Here is a 16935-nt window from a genome sequence, read left to right as displayed (position 1 = left end):
GGCTGATTTTCACAGAACGCAAGAGTCTTATGTTCTTTTTGGATGTAAATAAAATTGATATATGTGTAGGTATCACAGATGTATTTCACAAATGGTTAGAAATTATACTTCAGTGGCTTTTTATGGATAGCTTATGGGTAAGCATATACAGACCAATTGCCTCTTATCTGAAAAGCTTTGGACCAGAAGTATTTCAAATCTCGGAGCATTGTAGATTTTCTGCTATTTGCACAGATTTTAATAGTAGAACATTCCCAATGTGGAATCCTGAAACCTAAAATGATCTAAATATGAAATATTTTGACCGTTATAATGAAGCTCAATTAGGGATACTCAGCCTCTGTCACTGTTGTGACTTATTATCTTTTTGTTATGATAGTTCCTTATTCTATTTTTTATTGCCAAAAAAAAGGGAAATGTGTTATGAGATATTCTTTTTGTACAGTGTGAAGATGTGTTTCTGCTAAGGCACCTCGTGATTGCTTTATTAAAGAGCTGAATGGTCAGTAGCTAGGCAGAAGAGGATAGGTGGGCATTTCAGGGAGATAGAGGAACTTGGGGGAAGAACCTGAGAGGTGGGGAATTCACCAGGAGGCACAGAAGTTAGACATACTGTACCGAGGAGAGGTAATGAGCCATGTGGCAGAGCATAGGTTAATATAAACAGGTTAATTTACATTTTAAGAGCTAGTTGTGAACAAGTCTAAGCTAAGGTCAAGCTTTCATAATTAATAAGATGTCTCAATGTCATTATTTGGGAGCTGGTGGTCCAAACAAAGTCTGGCTACCTTCATGTCTACAGGATATGTTGTGATGGGCATTCATTGTAAATCTGAGTTATAAATCAACCTTTATTATGCATATAAACAATCTATAAAATGCCTGTTAAATGCACTGGCCCCAGACTAGGACTTGAAAGTAGATAATAACACTTAATGCAAATGCTCTGGTTCTTTTACTTATTTTAAAACATAAAATATTTATGCAGTACTTAACAATAAAACATTGTCAAAATATTCTTTGCAACTTCTTAACCTTATTTCTTACAACTAAGAGCCAATTCTATAATATAAACAGTCAGTCTTATTGTAGTAAAGTGTTAAATAATTATTTATGACACTAGATCAGAGAATTACACACTGTAAAGTAAAATCTATTATCTGCCCTATGGTCAAATTTTTAAAATTACATTACTAGTAATTTTTTATCAGAAAGGAATTAGCTATTATCACACCTGATTTCTTGTCCAGTAGTGAAACTGATCGATATTCTGAATAGTTTCTTCCATCAGTGACATAGGATATTGGAATATGCCAAAGGTAGCTGCAGAAGTAAAACATTGGAGGGTTAGTTCTTCCTAATACTTCACCTATTTATTTAGGAGATGATGGTTTAGGACACTAACAAAGTTTCCAAAATTCTTCCAGAGAGGAAATCCCTCATTAGGATTCACAAGAATGATGGTTATATGACACCTAAAATTCTTATACCTGAAGGTGGAAACTAGATGGGCTGAGAAGAAAGAAGGATAATACCTGGCATCTGAAGCCTGAATTTCTGGTTGCATGTTTAGAAAAAATCTTTCTTGTTGTAGAAGGAGTTCAGTCCCCTTCCTCTGGACAGTCACTATTGGGAATCCTTTCTGTAGGGTCCAGGTTTTCATCATTTTCTTTACATCTAGTGTCTTGTTCGTGACCTATTAAATTAAGAAGAATTAATTTTGCTTAATGATAAAATTGTTTAAAAGTTTTAGTTTAATTTCCCTGTTCCTTTTCCTCTTTCCCTAATGTACTTCATGGAGACCACAAAGAATCAATGCTTAGTTGAGTGTACATTTAGAAAACAAACTAGCTTGGAATCTAAGTGAGTGTTTCATAAGGCATGAGTGGGACCATGCTGAAAAGTAGCAGATGTGCTACCAACCTGTAGAATTTAACATTAGAATCCATAAAAGATGAAAGTGCACTTTCAAGCCACAGAACTACTATTTCAGAGACACAGCTGGTGAGAAGCAGTACAGGATGGAAGCACTGCCACTCCGTCCAGAGAAACAGCAAGCCCAGACTCCTCTTTTTTTTTCCTACTCTGCTTCTTCAGTGTCAATCTGTTAAAGAACCAGTCTTGGGGCAGAGCTACAAGGTTATGAGGGCCAGCTGCAGAAAACTCTAGTCCCTTAACCGAGTCTCTTAGAGAACAACAGTAAATTCTTTTTGATGATGATAGATCTTATTTTCCCCAAATAAATTAACTTTTCTGCAAAACCTAAAATCTGATGTCTCATATTATTAGACCCTGTAAAGCTCACGAACCCCCAATGATCAAAAAGAGATTCACACATACAAAAAAGGTGGTCTCTTTAAAGAAAGAAGGCTAAATTTTATGATTTAGCTCACTCTTCTGGATTACATATAGGTGTAAATTCAAGCCACTACAACATCATAAAACCTACACTATTACATCACCAAGGAAGGCCCTACCTAAAGCACCATATGCTGCTTAAGCACAAAAGTATAGAACAATGTCTTCCATTTTCATTAAGGTATTAATCTTATATTTATTTCAGGACCAGAGGCTGGGAAGAAAAGCAAGGTACTTTGAGAACTTTAAAGAAGAGACTAGTATACAGTCTGATATGAATGCTAAAAAAAATAGTAACTAGGTTGGGATGGGACAACATCACTATTTGCAGTGAGTGATAAAGGCAGGCATATATGTTCCAAATGTCAAAATATGTATGAATGGGAACTAAGTAAGTGATAGCTCTTCAATGAAATGCCAACATATGATTGGAGTAAAAAAAATACAGAAGCAGGTGTTAGGGAATAAGAATTAATTCCTTATCTCAAACAAAACTCAGTAGGGAAGTCCTATCTTCTAGGCAAAAACTTAACACTAGAAAATACCAACAATTCAGAGTGGGCAAGAAAGAATAAATGAGGCACATTCAAAGCAAAGGAGTTCTTGACTCAGCATCCATAAGACTCTGAAACTATGTGTGATGTCTTGCATGTATGGGTTTTTCTAAGGCAAATGACAAGAACTTTATCAGATTTTCAGATATATCTGTGATCTTGAAGAGCACAAAGAACCACCAATTTAGATCAGAATAACAAACTCGAGCCTATGAGAATTGTGCAGCCAATATATGTACCATAGACATGCTGGGCCCATACACTGCTCTGAAGAATAATTCTACCTAATTACACTGCTTGTTAGAAAATAGAAGTGTAACAGATTCCAAAGAGAGAAACAACTCAAGGGAAGTATGTAACTCATGGTACTCATTGATTTGATGTCATCTTGTGATATATCATCTCCCAAGAAGGATTCGAGCCTCAAAATCAAGAGATTCATAAGGTTGCAAACAGTATCATTAACTGAAGGTAGAAAAACTAGAAAACATATAGGAAAATAAATTTTTGCAAATATCAAGTATCAAAAATATGCAATATTCATTAATACTGAGAAGAAAATTTTTCCTTACCCAACAAAAGGAATGGAGATTAAGGTACAGAATGATTATAGCTACCCATGGCCAGATCCTTTTTTTGTAACAATAAGCAGTATTTTCATTTCTTGACTTTAATAACAAATATTTATATGCTAAGCTCTATCTTCTCTCTCTTAAATAACTATCATTGGTACCATGTATATGTGTGATAATTGGTACCATTTATATGTGTGATAGAAATATAAACAGGGGACCTCTCATAGTTCACAGACAGGACTGAACTATCCAGACCACTTACCTCATTAAAACTGTCCCAGAGATCATCGCTTTGAATGGATGCATAACTGTGATTGTGCAGGTAAAGAATGATAGCATGCTGAAACACATCTTCACTAAGGTAAGTCTTCAACATCAACAAGAGAGAAGCTCCCTGTCCACAAATTGAAAAAATAGGGGAGAAAATGACGGACTATTGCAGGCCATAGGATCAAGAATCTAAATGGAAAATATATTATCTCTAAAACACATGATTTCATATATGCAACATATTATAATACATTATTAGTCTTGTATACATAGATGTAAACCGTGTTCAAATACAATTATTTAAAGATATAAACATTAACAAAAGGAGTTAGATTCCTATGCACACTAAATCTATCATGAGCCATTCTTTGTGGTCTATCAGTGTACGTTGTTTTCATGTCATTATTAAAATGATAAACATTTGTGTATTTTTAGTAGAAGCATATGACAAATTTTCTATGGCATCTCATCTCATCTCCCACCTCCAATTCTTAAAGTGGTAGCTGCATCCATGCACATACACCAAGGAAGTCATAGTTAGCAGAGCTTTCAAGATCTCTCTGATGGTAGTAGCAATTACATTCTAATTTTAGCCTCCCATGTTGCAGAAATAATCAGGATCTTTCTTCTTCTGAAGGATGTCTATGCTAATGAATATATAGAGGAACAAGCAAATACTAAGATTCCATAGCTGGGCTTGCAAGTGTTCAGGCATTACTATACCCCTCACACACATTACTTTTCTAACCAGGAAGCAACTACCTGTTTGGTGTCTTTTCTAAATTGAGAGAGAAGTCACATTGCCCTATTTGCAATTGATATTATTTTCTTTATCTGGTTTATGTTTATCTCTTCTATACTGAAGGCTAGTTGGGTGAACAATTCAAAGATACAACTACAGAAAATAGTGCCTACTACAATGCCTAGCAGCAGACATTAAACAGTGTTTGAATAAATTTCACTTGTTATAAAAATGTAGCACTATCAAGTTATCAAGATTATAAGTATAGATAAATTTAATAGCTATTCCACTCTCTTTTCACTCTATAGCTATATTTATTCTATACATTTAAGCATTCTTATTCTTAATAGTCCCTTTTTTCTACACGATGAATGTCTTCTCTATAATATTCCCATCAACAAAACACAAATGTTAAATATTCTCTTACACACACACACACACACACACACACACACACACACACACATCAATGACTCTCACCATTCCTTAATTTCATGCCTCCTCTAGTTACCACACTAGTTCTTGCTTCTCATTTGTAATAAAACTCTACGGTCATCAACATTTGCTCTCTTCCCATGTTCTTTTATACCACAGATGAACTACTACTCTACTACCAATATCATAACCAAGGTCACTGGTGAATTTCTGGTGCCAGATCAATCTCACTTCTCTTACTTGCCTTATTAACAATGCACTGATAGAAGTTAATACGATTGATTTCCCACTCCTGCTTGAAAGTCTTTAGAGACCCAGCTTTGGGATAGTGTTCCTAACTTTATCTCCAATCCATGGTCTTTTTTTACTGAATCTTATCTTCCCAATGACTAAAGTTTGGTGTGCCCTGCCATTTGCTTTTTCATTGCTTCCAACTCTAGGGGCTTTAGCCTCCTGACTTATATATCTAACTAGATTTTACTTCTGAATTTCAGACTCATATTCAACTACCTACTTGTGCATTAAGGATCATTAATAAATAAAGTAAGAGATACTGGCTTAGGCCCTCATTGAGTCAGTTGATCTGATAACTGAGATGGTACTTAGTGATGAACAGGTAGGAGGCATACACAGCACTGATGCACTGGAGAAAAGGTTGACTTGTACCAAGGCAGGACAGCATGAACTTTTCCATAACTCAGAATGACATGCCATTCAAAATTTATGAATTGCTTATTACTGGACTTTTCTTTTTAATATTCTTCATAGGATGATTAGTAATAAGTAACTGAAGCCACAGAAAATAAAACTTCAGATAAAGGGAAAGTAGGGTATATATTTTTAGGCCAAATTAAACTGCTGACTTTTTTTGTTGTTGTTGTTAAAAGTACTATTAATTTCCTTCCTTCCTGATGAAGGCTTGAATCTGGAAAACATTTCTGCCTTACCCTGTCACCCACCAAGGTCTTCAAGTTCAAAAACTCATCTTACTTTTAGATCTACTTTCTTCCCATTGTTATGACCACTCATTTTGAATGTTCACCATTGCATGTCTGACATTCGGTGTCACGTCTCATTTTTGTTTCCTCCCTACTATAATCTACTTTATAAATTGAATCCAATTTAAGTTTTCTAAATATCAAGTTTAAATAAGTCATCCTTATATTAAAAAATGCCTAGATTTCTTATGGCATTCAGGCCCTGCTGCAGCTGAGGGTCATGCTTCCTTTCTTACCTTCCCAACTCACTCTGACCCCATCTCTGCATAAACGTCACTGCCCCAGCCATCAGCACTCCTGATTCTTCTCTGTGGAGCACACTATTCCATTCATGCCCCACCCTGTATTGTATTCTTAGAAACATTTCAAATCTCTTCTTCAGAGTATCTCTTCAGTGTGTATAAATTCTCTGTACTGGTTCAGCACATACACCTTCTCTTACTCTTCCACATGTATTTACCACCCAATTTTGAGCTTTTTTCTAATATGAGTTCTATCCTCAAATGTTCGATGTGCTTTCTTCTCTATCTAGCACAGGGATTTACTAGCTAAGTAATCTGGCAATCAAACACAAAGGGCTAATCGAGAAAAAAAAAGGCTAATTGGTTTTAACATTATCCTCTGACATTATAAATTCTAGTAACACTGGTACCATACTTCCTCTGTTCTCCAACCTGCTCAGATCCCAACAGAGCTTCTACTTTCCATCCACAGACCTGGTGCTTATACTTCACACCCTGAAGGGTAATCATAACCGTCAATTATTAAAATAACCTTTTTGAATAATTATTTTGGTGATCTTGATTCTGGAAAGTATTTTGAGTAACAAAATAAAGGGCTTTGCGCAGGTCCTTCTTTTCTCAGAACACATTCTACTTATAGAACAATAGATAAAACTAACTTTGAAAGATGAATTATAGAATCTGCTTCATTGCATGAATACTAGTCACAGTGACTGAGAGGGAGACAGAGAAATACAAAAGTTAAGACAAAAGTTTAAACAGCTTGACATGCTTAAAATTTAAACAGTATAATAGGATACCCCCAAAGCAATATTTATGCAGTTTTTAATATGAATTAAGCTGTTTGCTGACTTACAAAATGAATTTAAAGTCTATTAAAAGTATACTTCTTAGCTAGGTGGTGGTGGTGCAAGCCTTTCTTTAATCCCAGCACTTGGTAGGCAGAGTCAGCCAGATCTGAGTTCATGGTCAGGCTGGTCTACAGAGTGAGTTCCAGGACAAAGAAACCCTGTCTCAAAAAAAAAGAACTTTTCTTTGTGCATAGTAATACCTTAAAATAGGAAAGAGAATCAAACATCTCTTCTATTTGTTCTGAAGACTGAACAGATGATGATATTGGATGAGATGAATTCAAGGAATCTTTCCTCATGGTTTTCAATCGAGCATCTAGGAAGTCTTCATACTAGTAAAAAAATTGAGTGGTAGGAAGTCATTATCAGTATAAAGGCAATTTTACATTTGCTACAGGATTTTACAAATTGCTACAGGATAAAAAATTCTGGGTTTACTAAATTTTAGCATATAAGTTTATATGCTAATTATAAATATTTATAAATACTGAAAATATAGTATATAAATATTCCTTAAATTTAAAACTGTACTTAAAATTGAGGGACATAAGAATTAACATTTCCAAATGAAGAGCACAACTTTAAAATTAAAAATCTACAACTAATGAAAGTGAATTTCCAAATCTGAATATCCAAGATAAATATTCATTCAACAAAGACTAAAGCATACTTTTAAAATAAAAGTTGAAACTTAGGACAGAAACTTGGTCCTTACCTTGAGTTTCTGTTAAAATAATATACAATTCTTAGTTAAGGTTATTTTATATAAAGTACAACTCAGTCTGAAAGCATAGCTCAGTCAAGAGTGTCCCTAGAATGCATATTAGAATTTTAAGCATTCTGGGCACCCCCAAGTGGTGAGACTGTGTATTTCATTGCTTAATTAAGTAGCACACTTAATACTACTTAGTATTCCAACTGAAAATTACTTAAGTTTTAAACAAGCCCTGTATACAGAAATGTCAAACTGGAAATTCTCAAGAGTATTACTTCAAGAACCTGAATAATGTCTGTGGGGAGTCTAACAGCAAGTCACAGAATTTTAGGGTTGAAAACATTTCTATGTGGGAGGTTTTCCTATAGTTTGAGGGACCCATGTTCATGCTTTCTCTCAGCTGCCCAATAATGCTTGAATTATTTCAGCAATATCTGTCAAATTATAGCCTACTATGTCTGAACATCTGTGAGTATAGGAAATATCTCCAAACTCTAATGACACAACTCACAGCATAATAGCTCTCTATAGGAGGATGTTATTCAAGTCTTTGAAACAGGATGACGTGGTGTGTACCCAGAAAGGACAATTTATTTATTTATTCATTCACTTATTATTTTAGCAACTTATATGCTGCTTAAGAACTGCTGGGAGAATGCACTCAGTGACTATGCAAAGCAGTATTGAAGTCAGTCTTCATTTCATTTCTCTTTATAGAAATACTTTAAGTTTTTTAACAAAACAAATTTTCCACCTTTATCCAAATTCCTTCAAACAGAAAACCACTTTAAAAATAAAAGGTAGCAGTTAAAATATTCATCCTGAAGTAAAAAATATGATCACACATAACTATTTCAACATTCAATGAACTACATCAATAAGCAAGAGTGTGATTCTAATTGTAAAATCTCCAGAATTACAGATGTGGCTATAGCTTTCTAAAAATATTTTCTTGCCTCAAATGCATAGAAAATACATGGTAAATAACTCATAACCTCCCTATTCCCTCCTCATAGGATAATGAAACACAGTACTTACACTGTTGAGCTCTTTGAATATTTTTTCCACAGAGAAATACTCCATGAAAGTTGCAAAGCCTTCATTTAGCCACAGGTCATTCCACCACTGCATTGTAACCAGATTACCAAACCACTGTAGGAAAGACAAGCTAGTAACTAGTATGACATATATATTCAAAGGAATTTCTTAACTGGATTAACTATCGAGCTAATTACAGATAATCATATAAAAATATCTTAAAATAAACTGTATCCAGAGCAATTAAAGACATAAAAGTTATACAAACTGTATAAAAAATAAAGAATTTTAAAAGTTATATAAACTTATTTTAGAAGTAAAATAAAACATCAACATTTTACCTTAGCTGAATGGGAAAAGAAGCAGGAAAGACTATGAATATATTTATTTATTAAAATATGTATGAACTTTTAACATACAGTATACATTAAACTATATAGATAATGACTATTTTAAGTTGCTTCATTAAAGTGAGACTTCTTAGATAATTAAATTATCCGATCTAATACCAAGTTAGTAAGATTATTTTCCATTATATGTGCAAACTTCTATGACAACTAATGATTTTCCTATTGTCAGAGGGTCTGGATTTCATGCTTCTTTTCTATTACCTGAGTTCAAGACACAATTCACACAAGATTCGAGTAACATTCTTATAGAAACCTGGCACATGTGTCCACACACACACAGAGAAGAAATCAGAGAATTCTTTAAATGCTTTTTTACATATAGTAGTAAAAAGAAGGGAAAAGGTAACAGATCTTCCTAGGTCTCTTTTGGGTATGGAGAGATGGCTCAGCAGTTAGTACTTGCCCTGCAATTCTAAGGACCTGAGTTTGGATCTCAGCAATCACGTAACAAGCCCTCATGCAATTCTACACAAATATCTGCAATCCCAGCTCTAGGGAGGAACAAACAGGCAAATCACTGTGGTCTGTGAGCTCCCAATCTCACTAAATGTGAGTTTTATGTTTGTGAAGAGACCATGCCTCAGAACAGGTAGAGGTGAAGAGGACACCTGATGCTCTCTTCTCTGCTTTACATGTGCACTCACATACTCATACATTCACAGACAGACAGACACAGACACACACAGGCACACATACACAGACACATACAGACACAGACACATACAGGCCCCCACACATACACAGACACAGACACATATAGGCACACATACACACACACACACACACACACACACACACAGACACATACAGCCCCCCCCCCAGACACATACAGGCACACACACACACACACACACACACACAAAGACACATACAGCCCCCCCCCACACACACAGACACATACAGGCATACATACACACACACACACACACAGACACATATAGGCCCCCACACATACACAGACACATACAGGCACACATACACAGACACACACAGACACAGACACATACAGGCCCACACACATACACAGACACAGACACATACAGGCACATATACACATATACAAATAAACAAAGTTCTTTTTAAAATACTTGCAATAAAAAGTGGTCATAGGGTATACAAATTTTTCAGTGTAGTCTGGGTTTTATTTCAAATCAGTAGCAAAAAAATAAGGTTATTACTACAACAAAACAAAATTACTTTTGAGAGTTCAATCATTAATTTTTCTAAGATACTATCTTAAAAATATATTTAACAGGAAGATGTGTTATAAAGCCCTAAACAAAAGAAAAAAATAAGAGAAATATTCTAAGTGGTAATGAATGGTCCCAGAAATAACAAGATTCGAAAAAAAAGCTTCATTTATCAGCTTGCCAACAAGTTTTTACAAGGGTCACACAGCCATCTACAGAGTTAACTACTACATCTTCGTAGTTCCTAGATGTGATGCAGATATGTATTAATAAGGAAAAAATTATATTCAATGGTTAGGGAATTTAGCTCAGCAGTAAAGTACTGTCTAACAAATACAAAGTTCTGGGCTTGGCCCCAGCACTGAGGTAATAAAAATGATAATCTGAAGATACATTTCTTCTTCAAGGCTTAATGGTAAAATTTAATAGCTGTATAAGTTTAAACAAATCTTTTTTTTTTTAAATCATTTCTTAGGGCTGAGTCTCATTTTCTATACATGTAAAATGGAATTACCACTCACCTTAGACATTTGTGAGATGAGATAATGGATGTGAAGATGACTTAATATGAAGTTCTAACAGATATTATTTTCCCTTGGCCATTAAGTTTGTATTTAAAAAGCATTATTTTCTATGTAATAGCAACACTAAAAGCACAGGAGGTGTTTACTAAAACTCTAGGGCTTTGGTGTAAGAGCACTGGTTGGTAATACCTGGTGTGCCAGCTCATGAGCGATGATTTTTGTAACCAGTTTTCTATCTGCTACTGAAGAACTGGCATTGTCATACAGAAGAGTCTCTTCTCGGAACGTAAGCAGGCCCCAATTTTCCATTGCTCCCGCTTCAAAGTCAGGAATGGCCACCAAATCTGGACATAACAAGAATGAAGAGATCAATTCCTCATCTAAGGAACACCCTAAGTCAAGATTCTCTACCCAGTAAAGACAATGACATCTTCCATGATCCTTAACACTGAGAATCTTCCTTTTTCTAGATCTACATGCTATGTACCTGGTTGTCAGCTGACGGAGAAATGATAAAACCCTTTTGTGATCAACAATTCTAATGTCTCCAAAGGAAAAAAAAATAGCCTATTTCCCTCACAATGAATCAGACTGGAGTAAGCAAGACAGAGCCCAGGTCAAATCCTTCTATGTTCTTCAGAACCAGCATCACACTGAACAGAAATCTTGCTTTCATAGGCTCCCAGTATTTACTTTTTAATATTTGAATTGGAATTTTCTTGAAAGTTAGTTAAACTCCAGATGGAGCTCTAAGCAAATTCCTACAACCCCATAAACTTATAAGTTATATAAGTAACTTAAAGTTCAAGTTTAAAAAACTTATAGATTGTAAATAATCTTAATAAATACAATTTTTACAACATAAACAATGCTTCTTGGTGGTGGTGGCACACGCCTTTAATCCCAGCACTCGGGAGGCAGAGGCAGGCAGATCTTTGTGAGCCATGTGAGTTCGAGGCCAGCCTGGTCTACAACAGCTAGTTCCAGGACAGGCTCCAGAGCTACAGAGAAACCCTGTCTCGAAAAAACAAAAAAAAACAAAAAACAAAAAACAAAACAAACAAACAAACAAAAAACCCAAAAAAAACCAACAACAAAAAACCAAAACCAAACAAAGAAAAAAACCAAAAAACAAAAAAAAAACCAATAATTTTGGCAAAAGCTTTTTATAAAAAAAATCATTTGTGAAGCAAATCTTCATTACAAATTGCACTAAAAATCAAAGACACTATTATTAATAGCTTACCCAATTTCTTAAGTGGGTATTGAATTTCAAAGTAATTTTGATAAAATTCAAGGAGCTTTACGGTTGTGTCCAAGGCATGGTGAACTTGATCAATCTTTTCTGGTACAGCATATATAGAAACCTAAAGAGAAACATAATCCATAATGTAAAGATAGGTAAAATTAAAATTCCATGATATTCAGCTGGGCACTGTTAGGACCAGCAAATTCAAGAAGTGCATACTATATGAGATCTTTTAGGATAGAAACTCTTGCTTATAATTCTTCCAATCCACACACAACAAGTCATCTATATCCATATCCACACAAAAGAACTACCTAGTGTTTTAATTTTTTTAAAGTTTTTCCAATATCTCAAATAAACTGTGTTACATCTCAGAGCAAATTATATGCACTAGCCTATCTAATTGTACAATCTTACACTCCTATGACATAGAAATGCTCTTATTTATGGACTACAGCGATGATGAGTTATCTGCAGCACAAACTAAGGTGATCATCCTTTTGGCACCTATTATCATGCCTGTACTCCAGGAGGCACTAAATACATATTAGTAAACAAATACTAACCTCAGTTGTTGGTTTGCTTTTATGGATCATGTAATATAAAAAAAACCCTATCATTAGACACCCTCACTATAATTCAGGTCTTGCCTTGCTCATTCACTTCAGGGTACACACTCATAAAATGCAAATACAAAAAAACCACACAGGTTGCTTAAATGCCTATGCTTTCTACCTACCATTTGGTAGACAAATGAAAAGTTTAAGTACATATGATATGATTATTAAAGAAACTGAAATTTGACTAGGGGATGAAATTATTATCAATCCTAGAACACTATTAGGAGAAGGGGTACTTTGAATTTTTTTTTACTCTAATTCTTTTCTTTTCCTTAAAGAAAAAAAAAAAGTGCAGCCTAGTCTATAGAGACAGCTCCAGGACGGCCAAGGCTACACAGAGAAACTTTGTCTTAAAGAAAAGAAAAAACAGAAAAGAAAAAAAAGTAAAGAACATGTGCTTTTAACTTTTTAATACATATACATCATCTCTTCATTATATTTATATCAACCTTATTCTAAAATAATAATAAAACAGTGGAAAACAAGAACAATGTATCTAAGTAGAAATGATTTTTTTTTTTTTTGCCATTTTGTGGTCTGAAGGATTTAAAATACAACTACGTGCATATTAGGCTAGCCCTCTACCACTCAAGTTAAGTCCCCAGGCCTCTTTCTACTTTTTATTTGGACACAGGGTCTAAGTAAGTTCTCCAGGCTCAGTCTGAACTCATTTTGTAGCTCAGGCACATCTTGAACCTGTGATTCTCCTACCTTAGCATCCTGACTTAGTAATATTACAGGTCTTCACTAAACAACAACCTGCCTTAAACAACAGTCTGGGTTGGGTAAGAGAACACTAATTACTCCTATATGGTGATTTAGGGTACAGTTCTGTGGTACAGGAGTATGTTAAAAAGTCTAAGGCTCTGGGTTGAAACTTAATAAAAAGATTAAAGAAAAAAAGAAAAAGAAAAACAAAATCTTAGTCACAGTCAAATGAAAGTCTACTGGCAACTAGGTCTTAATAGCTATATTAAAGTCTTAAAGCCTAAATGCTTTCTTGTCATCTACTACTAAGACCATTTAAGAGATTTCTATAACTACAACTATGGAAATCCCTACTTATCTAGAGCAAAGGGTTCTTTACAACTGAAAAATAGAGGATCTGGTAGGTTTAACCTGTCTGTGCCTTAAAGTAATAAAAACAAAAACTAGCTAACAAAAGCAGAACTATGTGAAGTAATAACATGGCCCTTAGGGTCTAAAGGACACACTGCCTTTCCAAAACAGGTTAACTGAACACATTACAGAAAGCAAGAATTTCTAACATAAAGAATATATTGAGTCTCTTCTTTCTCCAACCCTTCCTATGTTCCTCCCACTAATCAAATTTATGGGCTCTGAAATTTTATTATTTTAACAATAATGTATTGTTAATATGTTATATATATATGTGTGTATTTATTGACATATATATATATATATACACACACACAATTAATGGGGCAGTTAAGAGGGGAGGATTAAAGTAATAATATAACAATATAATCTTAATGACTGATTAGATGAACTAGAAGGAAATTATATCAAATGGGTAAAGTGTACCAGGATGATTGAAAGACACTTGGGATATGTCCTGTTTAGTTTAATGTCAACTTGACACAAGCTAAAGTCATCTGAAAGAAGGGAACCTCAATTGTGTAAATGCTGCCACAAGATCCAATTTTAGGTCATTTTATTAATTAAAGATTGATAGGGGAGGGCCCAGTTCATGGTGGGTAGTGCTATCCTTAGGTTATATAAGAAAGCAGGCTGAACAAAGCCCATAGAAACAAGCTAGTAAGCAGCACCCCTCCACGGCTCCTTCATTAGCTTCCATTTTCAGGATCCTGCCTTGTTTGAGTTCCTGTCCTGACTTCCTTCAATGACGAACAGTGCTATGGAAGTATAAGCCAAACAAACCCTTTCCTCTCCAAGTTTCTTTGGTTATGGTGTTTCATCACAACAGGAACCTTAACATGACTTAAATTACTTTAGAAATTTTGAACAAAAACATGTTTGTGAATAAATTAAAATTATATTGATAGTACAATTGAGGGCTCTAGTTAAATGCTACATGCCAGATTTGGTACTCATATCTGACTGATGAAATTAATTCTTTCAACTAGCCCATCAATGACAAAGACAGAAGCAGGAAGCAAGGAAACAAACAGAACAAAACAAAAACCTCAAGAGAAACATGAAGTTCCTAGCACAGCCTGCTAATACAAAGTATAGCCCTATCCATTTCCTAATAAAAAAGGAGAAAAATAGTAAAACTATTTGGTGTGGGAAGTCCTTCTGTATATGTGTTGTATTTTGTGGTTAATGAATAAAGAAGCTGGCTTGGCCTGTGAAAGGGCAGAGCAGAGCTAGGCGGGCGGGCGTGTGTGTGTGTGGGGGGGGCGACTAAACTGAATGCTGGGAGAAAAAAGGTGGAGTTGCAAGATGTCATGTAGCTGCCAGAGGGGAAGGATGTGAACTGTCAGCTGGAATCTTGCCGGTAGGCCACAAGCCTCATGGTAAAATATAAAATAATGGAAATGGGTTAATCCTAGATGTAAGAACTAGGTAGCAATCTGCTTAAGTGATTGGTCAAGCAGTGATTTAATTAATACAATTTCTGTGTGGTTATTCAAGTCTAGGCAGCTGGGAATGAACAAGCAGCCTCCAACAACAACTATTGCTTATTCATACTGTTAAAAAAACATATTTACTACTAGGAAGCACTAAAAATGAGATTAAATCTCTTGGTGTGCAAAAGATTAAATGATATGGTTATATATGGAAAATGTATTGTGTACTCTAACTATGCATATGTACTTATATGCATATATAATACATATATACATATAAATGGATTTTATTTCCTGTGCATCTCTGTATATATATTACAGTCCTGAAAAATGAGGTGTAGAGGGGATCAGGATATAGTCTCTTCAAGAGATTAGAGCTAGTAATTATGAAGAACCAATTCCATCCATACCAAAGACATATTCTTGTTAAACTGTTCTGCCATCTAATACAGATGAATAAAAGCCTCTGCCTACCACCCAAAAAAGATTTGTGAAACTCTTCGCTTACACTTTCCTCCCAGTGTAAAGCATACATGGCGATGGGTTATATATTTGATAATACATTGTGACACTGGGAGTGATGGAAGAATTCACTCTAGAACAACTGATAATACAGTTGAGCTTGTAAAGAATGGTCTTAAATATCAAAATGACAAATTTTAATGTAATCTTACAGACAATAATAAGCTAGCATGGCAGATTTGGGGCAGGTTTGAAAAGTAAATAGGAAGTAGGTACTTAAAAAGAATTCTTCTCTATCATCAGTGTTTAAATCTCTACTATAAAATAAAAGTTCAAATCAAATAACTATTTACACATGAGTACTAATGACAAAGAAAAACAAAATATCCTGATTAAAACACCAATTATGAGAAAATAGAAATAAACTAGGCCCTTAAGTTAAACAATCGTACACATTCTCCATGAATAAAATCAACAAGGGCTTGTTTTTTTCTTCTGGTTTTGGGGATTGAAACTAGAGCCTTTCACATGCTTAGAAACATTGCTGATCTGTAGACCAGTACCTAAATTTTTTTGGTTTTTTTGGTTTTTGTTTTTTTCGAGGCAGGGTTTCTCTGTTTAACAGTCCTAGCTGTCCTGGAACTCACTCTTGTAGATCAGGCTTGCCTCAGACTCACGGAGACCCTCCTGCCTATTCCTCCTGAGTGCTGGGATTAAAGGCATGCACCACCACTGCCCGGCTACTAAATTTTTTTAAAAGAGTATTCATCTCGTTTTTACAGCCAATATACTATTATAATCAATAGCCACACAAACTACTATAACTCTTGAAGTATGGCAAGCAGAGATTCTCCATACATTTTATTTTAGTTTAAACCTATAGAGCGATATAAGGCTACTACTGACCATCATATTTTCTACAGTACAGTTCTAGAAAAGCTAGTATGTTATATTGTCTTATAATGATTCTACTATAAAATAGGAAACTTGAAAACTACTGATTTTCAGGTATTAAATGAATGGCAATAAATAAGAGTTAAGTGTTGTGGGATATCCACACCCTGAGATTGTGTTAATAAAGTTAACTTTGAATTGGGGTGAAGCCAGCAACTAGTTGACAAGGACTAGCATATACAGAGGACCCAGG

The 16935-nt window shown here is 34.8% G+C and overlaps 1 protein-coding gene across 1 annotated transcript in view; it reads right to left on the bottom strand.

Moving 5' to 3' along the window:
* Lnpep (leucyl and cystinyl aminopeptidase) overlaps positions 1-16935 on the bottom strand; it is a 94078-nt gene that overhangs the window by 26142 nt on the left and 51001 nt on the right. Inside the window, exons 5-11 of the mRNA XM_057755752.1 lie at positions 12149-12269; positions 11092-11246; positions 8779-8892; positions 7226-7357; positions 3750-3881; positions 1536-1696; positions 1235-1323 (exon numbers count right to left, since the gene is read on the bottom strand). Coding sequence (XP_057611735.1) covers positions 1235-1323; positions 1536-1696; positions 3750-3881; positions 7226-7357; positions 8779-8892; positions 11092-11246; positions 12149-12269 — 904 coding nt within the window. The remainder of the gene's footprint in view (positions 1-1234; positions 1324-1535; positions 1697-3749; positions 3882-7225; positions 7358-8778; positions 8893-11091; positions 11247-12148; positions 12270-16935) is intronic.

The sequence above is a fragment of the Chionomys nivalis genome, chromosome 2 (genome assembly GCF_950005125.1).
Source record: "Chionomys nivalis chromosome 2, mChiNiv1.1, whole genome shotgun sequence".
Taxonomy (NCBI): Eukaryota; Metazoa; Chordata; class Mammalia; order Rodentia; family Cricetidae; genus Chionomys; species Chionomys nivalis.
Note: the sequence above shows the minus strand (reverse complement) of the source record. Positions and strands in the feature narration are given on the sequence as shown.